Source organism: Pelophylax lessonae (assembly GCF_965119305.1).
Source record: "Pelophylax lessonae genome assembly, chromosome: 2".
Lineage (NCBI taxonomy): Eukaryota > Metazoa > Chordata > Amphibia > Anura > Ranidae > Pelophylax > Pelophylax lessonae.
Genome location: NC_138769.1, coordinates 230774504 through 230794477, shown reverse-complemented (window position 1 = coordinate 230794477; position 19974 = coordinate 230774504). Strand labels below are relative to the sequence as shown.

Here is a 19974-nt window from a genome sequence, read left to right as displayed (position 1 = left end):
GCTGCCTATTATTTACTTATAGATTATTGTCCCTGGGAAGCCCAATATTTGATTCCAGCACCCGAAGTCATGCAATTAATCCTTTATTCACTGATGTTGTGATTTGGGTGTGCATTGACTTACCTTTTGTTTTACTAACCCTAGGTATTTCCAGAGGCTACTAGGTGTTCCCTGAGCCACCTCCCATTTGATAGTGCCTGCAATGCTACTTGGAGGAATCTATGGTATGACACAAATTATTTTTTTTCTGTCTCTAAGGGTGGCATTCGTACCCCCACTGTAAAGGGGTGTCCCACCACTCCCCCCCCCCCCAGTCCCCAATGAATTGGTTTTAGCATGGGTTCCCTGAGACTTGAAAATTATTTCAAGGGTTCCTCTAAGGCAGGGGTCTTCAAACTATGGCCCTCCAGTTGTTCAGGAACTACAATTCCCATTATGCCTAGTCATGTCTGTGAATGTCAGAGTTTTACAATGCCTCATGGGAAGTGTAGTTCCGCAACAGCTGGAGGGCCATAGTTTGAGGAAGGCCAATCTAGTTTAGAAATCCTGAAAGGACAAGGAGTACTAAGGCAGGCAGTTATGTCCCTGCATTGCAGAGAGAAATTGAAATACTCAGTCATGACAATACAAAGCCTCAACTTGGGTATGTATTTAATTTAATAATTTCATTAGCATGGTGATAAGAGCTGAGGGAGGATCCAGGCAAAATATAAGCAGAATAAACTTCAGCTTTAGGCTGGGTTCACACTGGTGCAAACTGGATACGGGTTTCCCTGCATCAACTTCGTATGTCAGGAGACTGTGACCGGCTCTCAATGGAACCGGTTTACACAGCTGTGGGACTGCTGCGGAGTGGCTTGCAGAAGGTTCCTGTGCATCGTCTGGTCCCTTTCAGGTCCAAAATCAGCCAAAAATTTGGACCGAATTTGGACCTTTAACGGTCAACAGGGAAGCACCAGACCCCCTGCTGCGAGCTGCTACCGCACACAGTGTGTACCCAGCCTTAAGTTTGCAGTTATATGGGAGTATGATGATGTGCTGTTTGATGCTAACACATCTAAATAGACAGCTCCCTAACCCCTTGGCGCCGGAGCCTCCTGGCCCTTAAAGGGGATACAGATGCAGGGAGGTGGGCCAGTTTATGATCATGTGACCACTGTGATTATCTGTCACAGTGATCACATGATCAGAAAGCTCCCGATTGCAAGCAGTGCTCAGGAGTTGTCAGGAAGGCACAGGGCGTGCTCTGAGCACAGCTGTTTTTGCGTGATATTGCGCGCAAAAATGCATGCGCCAAGGCTCACCCTCTGAGAGGCTACATATTTGCATGCTGTCGGTGCCAAGAGGTTAAAAAAAATACCATTCGATGGTTGGGTAATGTGCAACCATTTAAAGCCTATGACTGACTGAAATACTGTAAGTTTCTAAGCTGCCATCTTAAATTATTTTACCTTTTTCCTGGTAATTTGTTTAGCAGGCTCTGGAGATGAAACAGAACCGGAGATTTCTGTTTCCGTGGGATGTAAAGGGTGAGGATTATCAGAAACAATGTTTTCCATATCTGTAACATAAAAGCTTTGTCATTTGGGTCTATTCAACCATATTTTTTATTTTTTTTTTCTTAGACACTTTCTGCTTTTTTATTTTAATTTATCAACTTTTCAGCTTCCTCATGTAAGCATAGGATGTAGTCATTTATGTCAAAAGTGTTCTTATTTGATATTGTAAAGTTCTATGTTTAATAATTTATTAAGATTTTTGTAAACTATTGTGACAGAGGGCCAGACACATTTTAAGCCTTAGGTTCACACTAGTGCTATTGCATATTTATGCATTCTGAGTATGTTTTTGTAGCACGTTTTTTTATGCGTTTTCTTGCTTTTTGGTTTTATTTTTGTGTAAGTCTTCCTTCCACAAACTTATTGTTAAACACAAAGCCCTAAAAAAAAATTCATGTACATGCATTTTTCATGTGCTCCTATTGAAGTCTATGGGCCTAAAACGTATTATGCTGCACCAAAAGAAGCACCTGCACCTTTTTTAAAATTCACAGTGCATCATGTTGCATTGATGTGAGCAGTCACCATAGAGAATAGTATGATTTCCTTTGTCGTGCATTGCAGACGTAGGAGAAATCTCACTAGTTTGAAGGAGGCCTTAAAGTGGTTCTAAAGGCAGAAGGTCTCTAATGAGTACATGCGCCAGTGCTGCTCCCTGGGCTCCTTTGTGCTGTTCCCGGACATAATTCTAAAGAAGTTTAGGACACAGTTTATGAATTCCTCAGATGATGTCAGTAAACAGCCTCTGTGCTCCTTTACTGTACATTGAAGCATCTAAATAAAAAAAAATTTTAATTGCCCCTGTCCAGTAAGCCAATCAGAGGCTGGAGTGGATGCAAAATATACAGTCCAATAGAAAAAAACTAATTCTGTGTCCTGCTTTGGGACATTGGCACAGAAATGGAATTTATTTTAATTTATACCCTTGTATCAGATTGCAGCTTAGCAAATACATTATATATGTGTGTATATATATATATATATATATATATATATATATATATATATATATATATATATATATATCTACATATATATATATATACAAAAAGCCACTGCTGGTGTTAGTCATATTTCAGGGAATTAATACTAAGCACTAATGTATTACAATAGATTTTTTTTCTATATAGAATTATTTGGCCAGGTGATGCTACACACAACTTGCATGCAATAATTTCTGGGATCCAACATTAGTTGTGTACAGACTATTGCTACTGTATATGGATTATCCAAGAAGAGTAACACATATGCATACTATTCATTTAAATGACCCTGTCACAAAGTACAGTAGGAGATCTATCCCTGGGGTCTCCCAGGACTATAATAACCTGGCAGTTGACCAAATCTTGCCCAATCAAAACTGTTCCTTTTGGTTGACTCTTTATACAACAATTTCTTTACTTTGGTTTATCGTTTACTATGTTATTATTCATTACATCATACTTACTGATAGCTCCATCTGCAATAATGTAGGAATCCTCCGTTCTTTCTGGTAAAGGGGGTGGAGAAGCAGATCTGTCCCGTGCTTTTGCTAAGACATAAAACATTTTTAGTAGCAGGTGCATGTCAGAAGATATTTAACCTCCCTGGCGGTATGATTATTTTGGATTTTAGGTGCTGAAAGCAGTACCATTATTTTGCATGTAATTCTTGTGAATGAACAGCCCAAACCAACTGTATACATTTATTATATATATTATATATATATATATATATATATATATATATATATATGTGTATATTTATATATATATATATATAAAAATGTATACAGTTGTTTTGGGCTGCTCATTCACAAGAATTACGTATATATATATATATATATATATATACAGTGGGTACGGAAAGTATTCAGACCCCCTTAAATTTTTCACTCTTTGTTATATTGCAGCCATTTGCTAAAATCATTTAGGTTCATTCTTCTTCCTCATGAATGTACACATAGCACCCCATACTGACAGAAAAACACAGAATTGTTGACATTGTTGCAGATTTATTAAAAAAGAAAAACTGAAATATCACATGGTCCTAAGTATTCAGACCCTTTGCTCAGTATTTAGTAGAAGCCCCCTTTTGATCTAATACAGCCAGGAGTCTTTTTGGGAAAGATGCAACAAGTCTTTCACACCTGGATTTGGGGATCCTCTGCCATTCCTCCTTGCAGATCCTCTCCAGTTCTGTCAGGTTGGATGGTAAACGTTGGTGGACAGCTATTTTTAGGTCTCTCCAGAGATGCTCAATTGGGTTTAAGTCAGGGCTCTGGCTGGGCCATTCAAGAACAGTCACGGAGTTGTTGTGAAGCCACTCCTTCGTTATTTTAGCTGTGTGCTTAGGGTCATTGTCTTGTTGGAAGGTAAACCTTCGGCCCAGTCTGAGGTCCAGAGCACTCTGGAGAAGGTTTTTGTCCAGGATATCCCTGTACTTGGCTGCATTCATCTTTCCCTCGATTGCAACCAGTCGTCCTGTCCCTGCAGCTGAAAAACACCCCCACAGCATGATGCTGCCACCACCATGCTTCACTGTTGGGACTGTATTGGACAGGTGATGAGCAGTGCCTGGTTTTCTCCACACATACCGCTTAGAATTAAGGCCAAAAAGTTCTATTTTGGTCTCATCAGACCAGAGAATCTTATTTCTTACCATCTTGTAGTCCTTCAGGTGTTTTTTAGCAAACTCCATGCGGGCTTTCTTGTGTCTTACACTGAGGAGAGGCATCCGTCGGGCCACTCTGCCATAAAGCCCCGACTGGTGGAGGGCTGCAGTGATGGTTGACTTTCTACAACTTTCTCCCATCTCCTGACTGCATCTCTGGAGCTCAGCCACAGTGATCTTTGGGTTCTTCTTTACCTCTCTCATCAAGGCTCTTCTCCCCCGATAGCTCAGTTTGGCCGGACGGCCAGCTCTAGGAAGGGTTCTGGTCGTCCCAAACGTCTTCCATTTGAGGATTATGGAGGCCACTGTGCTTTTAGGAACCTTAAGTGCAGCAGAAATCTTTTTGTAACCTTGGCCAGATCTGTGCCTTGCCACAATTCTGTCTCTGAGCTCTTCAGGCAGTTCCTTTGACCTCATGATTCTCATTTGCTCTGACATGCATTGTGATCTGGAAGATCTTATATAGACAGGTGTGTGGCTTTCCTAATCAAGTCCAATCAGTATAATCAAACACAGCTGGACTCAAATGAAGGTGTAGAACCATCTCAAGGATGATCAGAAGAAATGGAAAGCACCTGAGTTAAATATATGAGTGTCACAGCAAAGGGTCTGAATACTTAGGACCATGTGATATTTCAGTTTTTCTTTTTTAATAAATCTGCAACAATGTCAACAATTCTGTGTTTTTCCGTCAATATGGGGTGCTATGTGTACATTCATGAGGAAGAAGAATGAACTTAAATGATTTTAGCAAATGGCTGCAATATAACAAAGAGTGAAAAATTTAAGGGGGTCTGAATACTTTCCGTACCCACTGTGTATGTATATATATATATATATAATCTTTATACTTATTTATTTATTGTCACCAATCTATTTATAAGATGTACTTAGTTTTTACTACACCTCCCACAAGCCACTAGCACCACCATTATATATATATGGTTTGCACCTTTTGTCACTTTCATGTATTGTATGTTTTTATGGTGCACATTTTCTACTTAATCCCTTCTATTAATGTGGTGCATATATATTTATTTTTTTACTCTCTGCTAATTCCTACGTAGGTATACATACCTCGATACCTTTTATTTACCCACTAGAGTGCATCTCTATTATATCCACCCTAATTTGGCAGCGCCATTTCCCTATCCTTGCTTATTTATATGCTTGATATAGCCTTTGGCTATATTTTAGGGAGGCTGCAGCCTTTTCTCCTCTTCCCCTTATTTCCATAGCGCATACACATATACGTATATATATATATATATATATATGTATATATGTACTGTGTATATATATATATATATATATATATATATATATATATATATATATATATATATATATATTTACATAAAAAGTACAGTAAAACTGCAGGAAAGGGCACTGGGGGGCAAACTAATGTGATTTTTTTTATTTTGAATGGTATCAGTGTGTTTGGTGCGTTTTTACATTTGAATTTGCCGCCGGTTCCGCCCCCCTGCGAATGTCACGTCGCAGGAGAAGGAAGCCAGGGCACGGAGAGGATCGGGAGGAAGATCCGCCGCGAGACACCGCCGAGACACCCGGTAACAAGGTAAGTAACCTCTTTTACAGGATCCAGCGATCTTCCTAGTGGTACCCCGAGTGTGGCTCGGGGTTACCGCTTTTGGCTCTGAAATGTAACCCCGAGCCACGCTCGGGAATACCGCTAAGAGGGTTAAGATAAACAAACAGTCTTAATGTACACCAGTCCTTAATTTAAAGTATTTTTAATTTTGGATACAGGGGAGATGTATTAGAACACTTGTCAGTTTTTACTACTGTCTGTGTCCCCGTTCAGAAGATTCTATTTGTCCTGTTTACCCTAATCGTTGAAAGTGATAGTAAAAGAAAATCCCAAATTTTGGGTTGTCCCCAGTAAAGTAAAAGAGGGCACATTTTCCATTGGATACACTAGTTCTGGTGACCCGGGGGCAGTACCCCAAGGGATTCCCTTCATTTGCAGGGATTTCCTCTTACTTCCTGTTTGGCTATGAGACAGGAAGTGAAGGGAAATCTCCCCAAAGGGACAAAGATGGCAAAAATAAACCCTTACTCTATCCAAAATGAAAAAAAAAAAGTTTTGTTTAAAGCTCTACTTTAAACTTTATTTAAAATTGTATAGCAGGCACCTACAGTTAAACCTACCTTTAATACATTTCCAGAGTACCTAAGGAGCCTCAAACATTATGTAAATATTGCCTTTAGCTATTGATATCAAACTTGACCATCTCTACTTCTAATTACCACAACTCACTATTCGTTTATAACCAGTGTAGTGTAGGGGCATGGAAAGGCCAAGTTGTAGTTTCCTTGTTTACCACTGGGTATCACTATAGTCAACAGTGAAATTATCTCTAGGATTGTAATGGGTCTCTAGGATTGTATTGGGTTAAGGAAGTTTATGTCCCGTCAGTAGAGGGACACCTGATATATGGTTTAGCGGAGAGGCTACCCTGGTTTTCTGGTAGCTAGACCCAAAAGGGGGAATAAAAATCTCTGAGGTGACCAGGATAGGGCTCATCATGTAGGCAGGAGGCCTAAATAACAAGCTTCTCCCTTGCGGGGAAGCCAAGAGCAGCCAGGTGGGCTTCTACGAGTTAAAGGCTAATGTTGATGGGACTACTCTAATCCCCTAGTGAGATGACAGCATTGTGGGAACTCCCTCCCAAAGTCATGAGTCTTTAAAAGTTTCTCCCCTTCACCAAAATGCTTTGTACTTTATGGAGTTTTTAACTGTTTCTGCTGCCTCCAAATGGAAGGCTAAAAGAACTGCTTCTAAATACTTTTACATTTTATTTATTAAAGCTAAAGCCAAAGGCATCTATTATGTAGACATTCTGTTATTCAGACCAAAGATGGGAACATCTTAGAGACTGATGAATTGTGAGCTTCAAAGGGGTCTGATGCTCAGGGCCTTTACAGCCACCAAGGTGCTGGTTAGGCCAGACTGGGTGCCATGCCAGGTGTCCTATGTGCAACATATGCTAGAGCATCCCAGCGGGCCCAATTATCACAGGCAGGGCTACAGGGGCTATATGACATACACCTCTCAGCTACCAAGCACATGGTCCCATTACTTAACAATATAATTGGCTGCTTTGGTGGCCAACAAAAGATAGCAGAAAGTAGACGAGGATAGGTCTGTCCTTGACTTCCTAAATGGAAGTTGGTATTTACACAAAAGAGTTTTTAGGGATTTGGAGCTCTCACTTTGCACTAAAAGATTATTAAATGTAAGCTTAGACTCCACCTAAATATTCATGCAGCCGATTATGCAGACACAGAACAGTATTGTGTATAGTGCTGTAGTGCAGACCTGGGACTGGTCTGGCTGTTTGGTCACAGGTGTTATTCCCTGATAGGCACACAGCAGCCATGCACACGGTATTTCACAGTCACTCAAGTCAGAGAAAAGGTTGCCCATGCCTTTTTGTGGTTTTTATTTTGTTAGGGATTTGGGGTAGGGTGAGGGTGAGCCTAAGGATACTCCAATAAACCTTAGCAACTTGCAGAAGGACACTAAATCTAAACAATTCCTTTAGGGTGAAGGCACTCCCTTTAAAGTGAAGGTGTAATGGTATTAAAACAGGGACTACTCAACAGGAGTATAGTCCTGGATGTACAAAGAATAACCGCTTGGCTTGTAATTCAATTAATTTTTATAAAAGTATTTCAAAATGCAGATCATAACATAAGAGAACAGGTAGATATGGACAATGCACTCTTGGTCACAAGGACTACAGCTACTATTCGCATAATTTGTTAATGGGTTTAATAAAAACTATAATAATTCAGATTAGTAAGTCCCCATTCACACTAGCGTGACTTGTCAGGCGACTCGGTCGCCTGACAAGTCGCGGTGGGTCGCTCGCCATTGATTAGCACAGGACCCGTTCTAATAGAAGCGACGACTTAGAAAAAGGGTCCTGTACTACTTTGGGGTGACCTGCAGTCGACCTGCATTGACTTCAATGATATGAAGTCCGTGCAGGTCGCCCCAGCAAGTAGCGTCGCCCCTGTGTGAACGGGGTCTAAACCAGTGATAAAAAGGTGATCAGTAGCAGACTAGTAGAAGATTTGGTGGCTAACCAGACACTGGCAAGGATGTGGTGCCAAGTCCAGTTGAATAGTAAAGGCTGTGTCAAGATGAGAACAAGGAAAGTAGTAAAATAATCTCTGCAGCTGGAAGGTATAAGTGTTGGAGGAAAGTAGCAAGAACAATTGAGTACTGTCTGTATTACTTTTTTTATTTGCACTAATATCCAAATTTGCAGGAGTGTACCCCCTTCTTCAAAGTCCAAGCAGTATTCCAGTACTTGTTTCAAGTGCAGTGACCTGGCTACAAACACTTCAAAGAGTAGAGTAAAAAAAGAGGGGAGGAAACGGGAGGGGAAAGAGGATATGGAAGACACCCAAGCCAGGACGTTGGGGCCCGGCACCTAAAGAGAGACATGTCTTGCTATAGGCATTGATAGATAAGCAACTTTGGCTATAATTTAGATAGTTATCTCTCTCGATTTGAGCAGAGGTGTTCCTAGACATTGGATGCATATTGTTCTATACCTAATGTTCCGACCAAAATAATTAAAAAAGGCAGAAAGCAAAAAAGACACGCAAATGTACTTTTTTTGCAATTTCTACATCACATAAAAATGACTCAAAATGTCTAAAATAGTATAACCTAATTTAACCATGCACAGTAATGTATGATCAGTACTGCTTATGAATACTTACTCATCCTTGACCCTCTTACTTTCACACTCTGAAAAAAAGCATAGATTCTAAGATTATTAGGCATTGGGACAATATAAAAAATACTATACTATGTGTTGATCACAAGTTTTTCGTGTTTGTTGCTTATTATAATATTTAACCAGTTCAATACAGAACACTTTCATCCCCTTCCTGCCCAGGCCAATGAAAAAAGAACAAAAACCCCACGTTTTTTTTTTTTTGTTTCTGTTATAAAAAATTTGAAATTTGAAAAAAAACCCTGCCTGTCACTTAGGAGATCCGCCCGCTTGAGTAAAAAAAGCGGGCGGATCTCCTAAGTGACAGGCAGGGTCAGATTGCAGGGTTCAGCGTAGCTGAACATGCGATCTGTCCCTGTGTCACTCAGTCACCTCCCCCCACACACGTTAGTAAGCACCAGGCATACATTAACCCCTCCCTCTCCAATAAAATTAACCCCTTCCCTGCCAGTGTCATTTTTACAGTATAGCACTGATTACTGTAGTAATGTCACTGGTACCCCCAAAAGTGTCAAAAATGTCAGTCAAGGGTCCGATCTGTCCGCCGCAATGTCGCAGTCCCGCAAAAAAAATCGCAGATCGCCGCCATTACTCGTTAAAAAAAAAAACACCAAACATGACAGAAATCTTTCCCTTAGTTAGTAAACGCAATAACTTTTGCGCAAACCAATCAAAATATGCTTATTGTGATTTTTTTTTACCAAACCTAGGTAGCAGAAAACAAATTGGCCAAAAATTTAAAAAAATTTTGATTTTTAAATTTTTTTGGGGGGGAATTTCATATAAAAAAATGTGAAAAATATTGTTATTTTTTCAAAATTTACACTCTTTTTTTGTTAATAGCGCAAAAAGTAACAATCACACAGGTGATCAAATACCACCAAAAGAAAGCTCTGTTTGTGGGAAAAAAAGGACCTAAATTTTGTTTGGGTACGGCGTCGCACGACTGCGCAATTGTCAGTTAAAGTCGCACAGTGCCGAATCGCAAAAAAGTGGCCTGGACATAAGACAACAAAATCCTCCGGTGGTAAAGTTGTTGAATAAGTGTTTTTTATTTAGTCTGTAGGAAAGTTAGAGTGCACAAACTAGGGTATATATACAGCTGCAAGAAAAGTATGCAAACCCTTTGGAATGATATGGATTTCTGCACAAATTGGTCATAAAATGTGATCTGATCATCATCTAAGTCACAACAATAGACAATCACAGTCAGTGGCGGAGCTAGACTTTTAAAACAGGGGTGGCAAAGGGGTGGCAAGGTATTATTTTGGGGGGTCAATATATAAAGTGTCATTTAGTGTCAGATTTGTCCACCGCAATGTCGCAGTCCCTCTAATAATCGCTGATCGCTGCCATTACTAGTAAAAACAATTAAAAAATAAAAAGTTCCATAGTTTGTAGATGTAATAACTTTTTTGCAAACCAATCAAAATACACTTTTACAAAAAATATGTGGCAGAATACATATTAGCCTAAATTTATGAAAATAGGGGGGAGCTGTAAAGCACTGTGGGGAGCTGAAGAGCCCTGGGGGAGGGGGGACTAAAGAGCACTGGTGGGGGGGGGCCTGAAGAGCTCTGGGGGGTACTGGAAAGGGGGGGTGTAAAGTATGCATTTATTAGATACAGAGAAGAAAAATACATCAACATCAGCAGTTCTATTACACATCATTCTTTGTCAGTTAAACACTCTGACCTATACATATCTGTGAACACTTGCAGATTAATATGTGCACATTATTCTAGGTATATTGGGGACAGTGGCGGCTGGTGCTCACAATTTTTGGGGGGGCGCAAACAGAAAAATGTAACAGGCATTGCTTTGCGGCAAAAAATGCTGTAAAAAATTGCGTGACTTTGAGGTCGCAAAAGTGTGAAAGGGGCCTTCAGTAATTAAGGTATAGTGTGCCCCCTTTCAATGCAGAGAGACCAGCGTGCCCCCTTTCAATGCAGAGAGACCAGCGTGCCCCCTTTCAATGCAGAGAGATCAGTGTGCCCCCTTTCAATGCAGAGAGATCAGTGTGCCCCCTTTCAATGCAGAGAGACCAGCGTGCCCCCTTTCAATGCAATGACCAGCGTACATGCCCCCTTCAATGCAGTGACCAGTGTACATGCCCCCTTCAATGCAGTGACCAGCGTACATGCCCCCTTCAATGCAGTGACCAGCATACATGCCCCCTTTCAATGCAATGACCAGCTTACATGCCCCCTTCAATGCAGTGACCAGTGTACATGCCCCCTTCAATGCAGAGATCAGCGTACATGCCCCCTTCAATGCAGAGATCAGCGTACATGCCCCCTTCAATGCAGAGATCAGCGTACATGCCCCTTTCAATGCAGAGATCAGCGTATATGCCCCCTTCAATGCAGAGATCAGCGTACATGCCCCCTTCAATGCAGAGATCAGCGTACATGCCCCCTTCAATGCAGAGATCAGCGTACATGCCCCCTTCAATGCAGAGATCAGCGTACATGCCCCTTTCAATGCAGAGATCAGCGTACATGCCCCTTTCAATGCAGAGATCAGCCAGCCGCCCCCCCCCCCCCCGCCGACACCACTGGCTGTGTATAGTAGCAGGAGTCCAGTCTTCCCTGCTCTCCATCCACCTCCCTCCGCACGCAGCTCCCGCCCGTACGGCGATCCCCTGTGATTCTCCCGCTGCCCTGCCATGCACCCGGCCACCCCCGCCCAGGATTGGGGTGGCAACAGGGGTGGCAAGGGCTTCTTCTGGGGTGTCAATTGCCACCCCAGCTAACCCTCTGGCTCCGCCACTGATCACAGTCTGCTTAAACTAATAAAACACAAAGAATGAAATGTTGCCATGGTTTTTTTGAACACACCATGTAAACATTCACAGTGCAGGTGGAAAAAGTATGTGAACCCTTGGATTTAATAACTGGTTGAACCTCCTTTGGCAGCAATAACTTCAACCAAACGTTTCATGTAGTTGTAGATCAAATGTGCACAATAGTCAGGAGTAATTGGTGAGTGATTGGTCACAGCGATCACATGGTACTAGCAGCGGGCCATTTCAGTGATCAGTCATCGGCTATGTGTCATATGATGTCCACCCAGAACGAAGAAAGTCCCACCCAGCCGTCATTTGACTATATTCTGGGCGCGAACCGGTTAAAGCGGTTGTGAACTTAAAACATGAAATATGAACATACCGTAGCATAGCTCTCTACAGTGAGTACTTGTCTCAACTAAATGGAGTGCTTGCAATGTGGTAATAAGGTGTTCTAACTGGATGCCCACCACATTACTGCATGTAAAGTGAATCCAAATTGCTAAAAGCCATACTTTGAGAGCATGTTCTCCAATGATATAACAAATCAAGTATAGCACAAACAATATTATAAGTCCCAATTCTTATATAAAAATAAAAAAAAATTTCACCATTGTGCAATTCTAAAAAGTGTTCAAAAAACATAATCCAATGACTTCAGTGACCACCACCTCTAGCTGGCATGTCTGCTCACCTCCAATCAATGACCCCACTACAGAGTCACAATCGCATGTCAATATGTCTTTCTGGATACCACTGGAGTGCTCCTCCACAAGATGTTTGCAATTTAGGACATTTTTTTTGTGTATGTATTAGCTGGGAGAGCTAATAATATGCTTGTGTATCACATTGTTATAGAGCACTATGGTTTTTCCTTATTGTTTTCTGGCCATACATGAATGATTGAGATTCCTAGAAGAGTCCAGTCTGGTCCAGGAACATCTTGTGAAGGAGCACTCCAGTGGTATCCAGAGAGACATAATAACAGGTGATTGTGACTCTGTAGTGGCATCATTGATTGGAGGTGGGGAGACATGCCAGCTAGAGGTGGTGGTCTCTGAATTATATGTTTTTTTTACACATTTTTTAGAATGCTACGGTGGAATGTTTTTTTATATATGAATTGGGACTTATAATATTGATTGCGCTACACTCAATTTGTTATATTGTTGTTATGGACTGCCCGCTACATTTATACTGTGGCAGGCAGCCCCTTCTGCGCAAACTGACATAGGTATATGTCTGTCACGCGCCTGATGCTGGGGGGCAAGCGCGGAGATGCCGATGCAGGGGGCCAGCGACCGCAATTGCCGCCGGGCATCTGCGATCACTCCCCCTGAGAGAGAAGGGCGGGCAGCTGTTATAAACACAGCTGACTGTTGTTCTCTCTAAAATGATCACAGAGCGCCTGTGATCCTTCTATATAGGATCACAGGTCTCTATGATCATTTCAAAAGCCCAACCCCCCCACAGTTAGTAAACACGCCTCTAGGCTTACATTTAACCACTTGAACCACTTGATGCGATAACTTTTGTGCAAACCAATCAAAATACGCTTATTGCAATTTTTTTTACCAAAAAAATGTAGCAGAATACAAATTGGTCTAAAAGGATGGAAAATTTTGATACTTACATTTTTTTTTTTTAGGAATGTTATATAGCAGAATGTGAAAAATATCATTTTTTTTTTCCAGAATTGTCGCTCTTTTTTTGTTTATAGCTCAAAAAATAAAAATTCCACAGGTGATCAAATACCACCAAAAGAAAGCTCTATTTGTGGGAAAAAAAGGACATTCATTTTATTTCAGTACAGGGTCGCACGATCGCGCAATTTTGCAGAATCGCAAAAAATGGCCTGGTCATTAAGGGGGCAAATCCTACCGGTCCAGAACTGGTTAAAGTCACAGGTGGACCCACTTTGATAAGTGTTGGCAGCAATTACAATTTTCAATTTGGTATAACTAATGAGTGGTTTATATTCTTTGTATATAATTTTTTATTGTGTTCTTCACATACTGATTTAAATATAATAAGCACTAGTTTGCACACAGATTTTTCACATTAGGTTTAATTAATATTGCGCTAATTATGTATTGTGTTTATTATGTTCTCCAATGATACTGCATAGATTAGCTCTGAACCAAAAACAACGTGAATGAATCCTAAAAGTTCATTTCTCCTTAAGAAAAACTGCAAAATTGCGAAGACTGAAAATCATCCAACATATAAATTTCTAGTGCAATGCAAACTAATACCTTACTGCGTGCCTTGAGTCTGAAATCATCAACATTACACTGGGATACACCAGACCATTCTTGTGATGTGCCAATTTTTATGCTCGGAACTTTAAATTGCACTTTAGGCTGCAGTGGTGGAGGCTCCTGTGGTGGTTGATCTAGTAAAAACATCGAACATTTCTAAAAAATCATATATTACATATGGAAAGGATTCTTTTTTACATTAGAGAGGGTGAATCTCACTAACTGGGGCATAGACAGCAACAAAAACTTTAAAGGTGTTCTAATCCCTCTCCACTGCAAGAATAATATATAAAAAAAAGAAAAACAGTATTTTTGCTTGCACATGATTACCGTAAATTAGGGAAGGCAGCAGAGCTTCACTAAGCTAAGGGAAAATTCTCCTGCAAGTTGAACAACGTATTTGCCTTTAGTAATGCATCTACCACTCATCTGGATGGTTTGGGGTTGATTTACTCAAACCGGAGAGTGTAAAATATGGTGCAGCTCTGCATAGAAACCAACCCGATCTTCCTCTTCTCGGGTCCCCCGCCGGTGCTCCTTGCTCCTCCCCCCCAGAATGGGGGCACTTGTGCGTGCATGCTCCCGAGCCCCACTCTGTGTTTCATTTGGCTCAGCCCCACCCTCCTCACTGGCTGTGATTGACAGCAGTGGGAGCCATGGGCTCACGCTGCTGTGTCTGGGCAAAAGAGGAGGGCGAAAGGCCGCTGCTCTCGTGTGCATTGCTGGATCGAGAGTGGGCTCTGGTGAGTATAAGTGGGGCTGGGGGGAAAAAACCTTCTGCCTTCAGAATCACTTTAATTGAACAAGCTGAAGCTAGGAACCAATTGGCTACCATGTTTTAGAAAATCAACCCCTTTGTGTTGAAACAGATAAATGCTTTGTAATGGGGTGCAATTTAAAAAAAGGGTGCAAGGTAAAAAAAAAAAGGTGGTTTTATTCTGTTTCACAGTTGAAATCTTATTGGCTGATTCTGGGAAAACGGACACCTTTATTTCCTTTCTATTATTAAGGGGAGCAAATACTTATCTCCCCTGTCCACCCCTGGCATCTTCCACCCAGCTTCTTCTGGGTGCTGCACTGGAGGCCGTTCTCATTGGCCAGCACAAAAAGAATGTCACTACTGCGCATGCACAGGAGAGCAATCATCCCAGCACACAGGCGCTGTGCCAGAATGTAGATAAGCTGTGCTTGCACAGCTCAGTGTACATTCCACAGAAGACTGTGAGCAGGTAGGTAGCTTTTCTTTATGCATGTCTCTTCTGTAATAAAGAAAATGTTTGTGCTCTCAGTTTTCAAAAGTGGGACTTTAGTTCCGTTTTAACATATGATGTCTATATTAAAAAATGTTTATGGTAACATGTTGCTTTTATCTATTCATCACTTACCAAGCTCAGCAGGTACAATAAAGGATTCAGGTGTGCGTTCTGGCAGAGGAGGGGGACTCTTGTCAACTGCTTTTGGAGAAGTAACTAAATACAACAAGACATACAATATGAGTTATTTAAATGAACATTGTGTCAGTTAACGGTATGTTTATGATATATTTTAGTGACCTGGCTAGTAGGAGTGTTAAGCTAATCAAACACTAGTAGAATTTGGTTTGAAAAATGTTGTTTTGTTTTTCAGTAGAGTCAAGTCAACGTTCATTTTCGACCACAGTGATAAAAACATTCAAGGGAGCAGGATGGACAATTTTTTTAACCACTTCGTGACATTGCTAAAGCCAAATGATGGCTACAGTGTGGTCAGCCAGTTCTGGGAGGGGGTCATATGATGTCCTCCCATGATCACACCCACCGCGTGCCTGCTGTGGCGCTTTGTGATTGCTTTGTCCTTAGGACACAGGTGATCACAGATCAGGGTAAAGGGCCAATCACAGCTGCCCTTTACCACATGATCAGCTGTGTCCAATCACAGCTGATCACGATGTAAACACAAGCCAATTATCGGCATTCCTTTCCTCATGCTGACAGGGTCAGGAGAGGAGATCCTGTAGCTGGCTTGTGTGAAAGGAACATCTACACTGATAACCAGGGCACTTATTATCAGTGTCCTGATTATCAGTGCAGCCCCAATAGCGTCCACCAGTGCTGCCTATCAATGGCCACCAGTGCTGCCTGTCAGTGCCAACCAGTCCTGCCAATCAGTGCCTATCAGTGCTGCCAATCAGTGCCTCCTCATCAGTGTAACCTATCCAATAGTGCTGCCTATCAATGTCCATCAGTGTCGCCTATCAGTGCCACCCTTACAGTGCCCATCAGTGCCACCCTTACAGTGCCCATCAGTGCCACCTATCAGTGCAGCCTTTTTAGTGCCACCTCATCAGTGCCCCTCACCGCAACCTCATCAGCGCACATCAGTAAAGTTGAAAAATTACCTGTTTGCAAAATTTTATAACAAACTATAAAAAATGTTTCCGGCGTTCGCGAAGGCGGTTGGTGAAGGGATAATAACATAACTGGTCCTCTGTACTGTAATGTTCACCACTATGATATTAAGGAGACTGCACTGTAAAGGGGCACTGTAATGATAATCACAGCGGGTGATTACCCGCATAATATGGAAAGACTCCTGCTCTCTGTGCAGATCTCCAGCTCCTCTGCCCCCTGCTCTGTTGATAGCATGACATCGTTGGTGGGGCGGGAAAGCCGGGAGAGGAGACACAGGCATGGCCACATAGCATCCCCCCTCTCTCGAGCACTCTGTATATCAGATATATGTAAGTAGATCACTCTCAATTTGTATATGGGATTCCTCTCTATATATCAGATCTCCCCATGTATCACACTCTACTCTCTTTTCTCTGAATAATTTGGGACCTCTGTATGGTATTTCTCTTATTCCCTATATATGGGATTACTCTTTATACAGTAGCAGATATATCTATGTATTTGACATGCCCCCCCCCCCCCTGGATCCACGTATTTGACCCCCCCCCCTCTCTCTGCATAGTAGATTTCACTGTAGAGGCTCTCACCATGTATCGGAACTCTGTATTTATGAATAGTGTATCTGTCAATGAGACCCCTCTTCCTGTGTATATGCGATCCCTCTGTGATTTGGATTTCTGTCTCTCTATATAGTAGATCTCTCCCAATCTCTCTCTGTATATGGGATTTCTCTGTACAGTAGATCTCTCTGTATACAGATCTCTCCTTCTATCTCTCTCTCCTTCTTTCTATCTCTCTCACTCTCCTTCTGTTTCTCTCTCTTTCCTTCCCTCTCTCCCCTTCTATCTCTCTCCCTCCTTCTATTTCTCTGTGTTAGCTTTCTCAGTACTCACCCTGCTCTCTCTATATTGTCTCCCCTTTTCTCTCTATGTACAGTATCTCCTTCTCTCTATAAAGAGGTTCTGGCTCTCCGCCAGTCATGTGTGTTCGCTCTGCAGTGAATGGCCTCTGAAAACTCCTTCCTGAGTGTCAATACGTTTAAGAAAATGCACAGCCCAGAGTTTTGGAGAGTGTCCTATGGAAAGCTGATAAAGCGAAGATGCAAGGGTAATGGATCTTGCAGGGAGCTTCATGCAGGTTTGAGAAAGTTGCTTTTAGACGTTTCCCTACTGGGAAGTAACCATAAAAGATCACCTGACCCCTCCATAGGACAGGCATTGACGCAACTTGGGACTTTGCTGAAGGATGCCATTGATTCCCAGATCTGCCAAAAGTATAGATTGTTGGTGTAGCACTTTTTTTTATGAACAGAGAAACAAATGTGGATGCATGTTGGTTAGGCCACTGAGAAAGAATGGCAGTTGCCTACATGTTTCCTTCTCTAAGATAGCAAAACTAGACCCTTAAATTTAATAGGGCATGGAACAGGATATCACTCCTACTGAAATTTTAGCTATGCTTGAAAGAATGGCACTGTGGATGACCCAAGCGTGATGCTTTTAACCTCCCTGGCGGTATGATTCTTTTGGATTTTAGGTGCTGAAAGCGGTACCATTATTTTGCATGTAATTCTTGTGAATGAGCAGCCCAAACCAACTGTATACATTTATTATATATATATATTATATATATATATAAATGTATGTATACATATATATTTACATAAAAAGTACAGTAAAACTGCAGGAAAGGGCACTGGGGGGCAATGTAATGTGATTTTATTTTATTTTGAATGGTATCAGTGTGTTTGGTGTGTTTTACATTTGAATTTGCCGCCGGTTCCACCCCCCGGCGGACGTCACGTCGCCGGAGACGGAAGCCGGGGCTCGCAGACGATCGGGAGGAAGCTCCGCCTCCGCATACCGCTCGCAGTCTTCGCTGGATCCCAGAGAAAAGGTAAAGTAAAACCTCTACCACGATCCAGCAATCTTCCTAGCGCTACCCCGAGTGTGGCTCGGGGTTACCGCTTTTGGCTCTAAAATCTAACCCCGAGTCACACTCGGGAATACCGCTAGGAAGGTTAATACTCCAACCTCCTTAGCCCCTATATGGACACTTGACCACAGGAGGATCTATTCCAGAGGTTGCTCAGATAGCTCATATTACGCTTTTACCAAAGGAAGGCAAGGATCAGTCTAATTGCCAAATCTTCTGCCCCGTCTTCTTACTTAACACTAACATTAAAGCATAACTTTAGTCAAAATGTAAAATCATTATATTCATTTCTACATGGAATTTCAATTATTCCTAACCTACTCAGATTACTCTAAATGATCTTGACGTTTGTAAACTTACTTCGTGAAGATCCCCACAAATTTACTTCCTTGAATTCTGTGACATGTATTCACTATGCCCTGTGTGTGTAGGCATCGCTATGTTAGAGAATTCACAGAGCCTGATTTATGAATTATAGGAGTAAATGAGGAGTTTCAGGAGAGGGAAACAATACAGGAGCAGGCAGCAATAGTCCTCAGTTATTGAAAGTATACAGCCGAGGAGGAGCTGCAAAGCATGCAGGGAATCCAGGAAATTGTGGAAAGAGATGGCCAGCAGTAAAGCAGCAATCACAACATGAAAAGATTTCAAGTAAGCTTACATTGGATTATCAAAATGACCTATTGTTTGTATTGCTATTACAATGCTAATGTTGAAAAGAAATGCATATGCTATGACTATAGTCCCCATTAAGGTACTGGACAAAATCCTGGCGGAATGGTTGAAACCATATTTTGGAGAGATTATCCATCAGAACTAGGTGAGATGTTTCATAGGTTGGGAGCAAAGGGATAATTCACTTGTTGATATCTCTCTAGATCACTGGGTTAAACTCCAACATTCGTCCTCCTTGATTTTGTCAACTGATGCCAATAAGTCATTTGATCGGATAGATTGGGTGAAACCATTAAATACCTAGGCTTATGTCATAATATGCTTGTTTGGACATCTGCAAAGGTTAAAGGCAACAATTGTCAGAAGTGACAAATGAAGCTGGACAGAGGTGCCCTTTGCTTCTATGTTGTTGTTTGTGTCAGTATTGGAAGCATTGCTCTTCAAAATTAGATTCAAATCAGACATTGGGAGCATCCAGGTGGGCTCAGTATCGCATAAATTACCCGCCCTTGCATACAATGTCCTATTTCAGTCCCTAAACCCCTTAACCCAGTGGTCCTCAACCCTGGTCCTCAGGGCCCACCAACAGGCCAGGTTTGCAAGATAACTGAAATTCATCCCAGGTGATATAATTTGCTGCTCAGTGATTGCAGTATTCTAGTCTGCATCTCCCCAAGGTAATACTTAAAATCTGGCCTGTTAGTGGGCCCTGAGGACCGGAGTTGGGAACCACTGCCTTAACCCTTTTGTCTAACATTATGGTGAAGCTACAGTGCCTTGAAAAACTATTCATATCCCTTGAAATTTTCCACATTTTGTCATATTACAACTTACAACCAAAAAATGTAAACATATTTTATTGGGATTTTTATGTGGTAGGCCAACACAAAGTGGCACATAATTGGGAAGTGGAAGGAAAATGATAAATGGTTTTCA

At 41.6% G+C, this 19974-nt stretch overlaps 1 protein-coding gene across 1 annotated transcript in view; it reads right to left on the bottom strand.

The window, feature by feature from the left end:
- Positions 1-19974, bottom strand: part of PTPN22 (protein tyrosine phosphatase non-receptor type 22) — a 230343-nt gene that overhangs the window by 15837 nt on the left and 194532 nt on the right. The window contains exons 14-18 of the mRNA XM_082246091.1: positions 15424-15507; positions 14033-14172; positions 8973-9000; positions 3007-3090; positions 1452-1561 (exon numbers count right to left, since the gene is read on the bottom strand). Coding sequence (XP_082102217.1) covers positions 1452-1561; positions 3007-3090; positions 8973-9000; positions 14033-14172; positions 15424-15507 — 446 coding nt within the window. The remainder of the gene's footprint in view (positions 1-1451; positions 1562-3006; positions 3091-8972; positions 9001-14032; positions 14173-15423; positions 15508-19974) is intronic.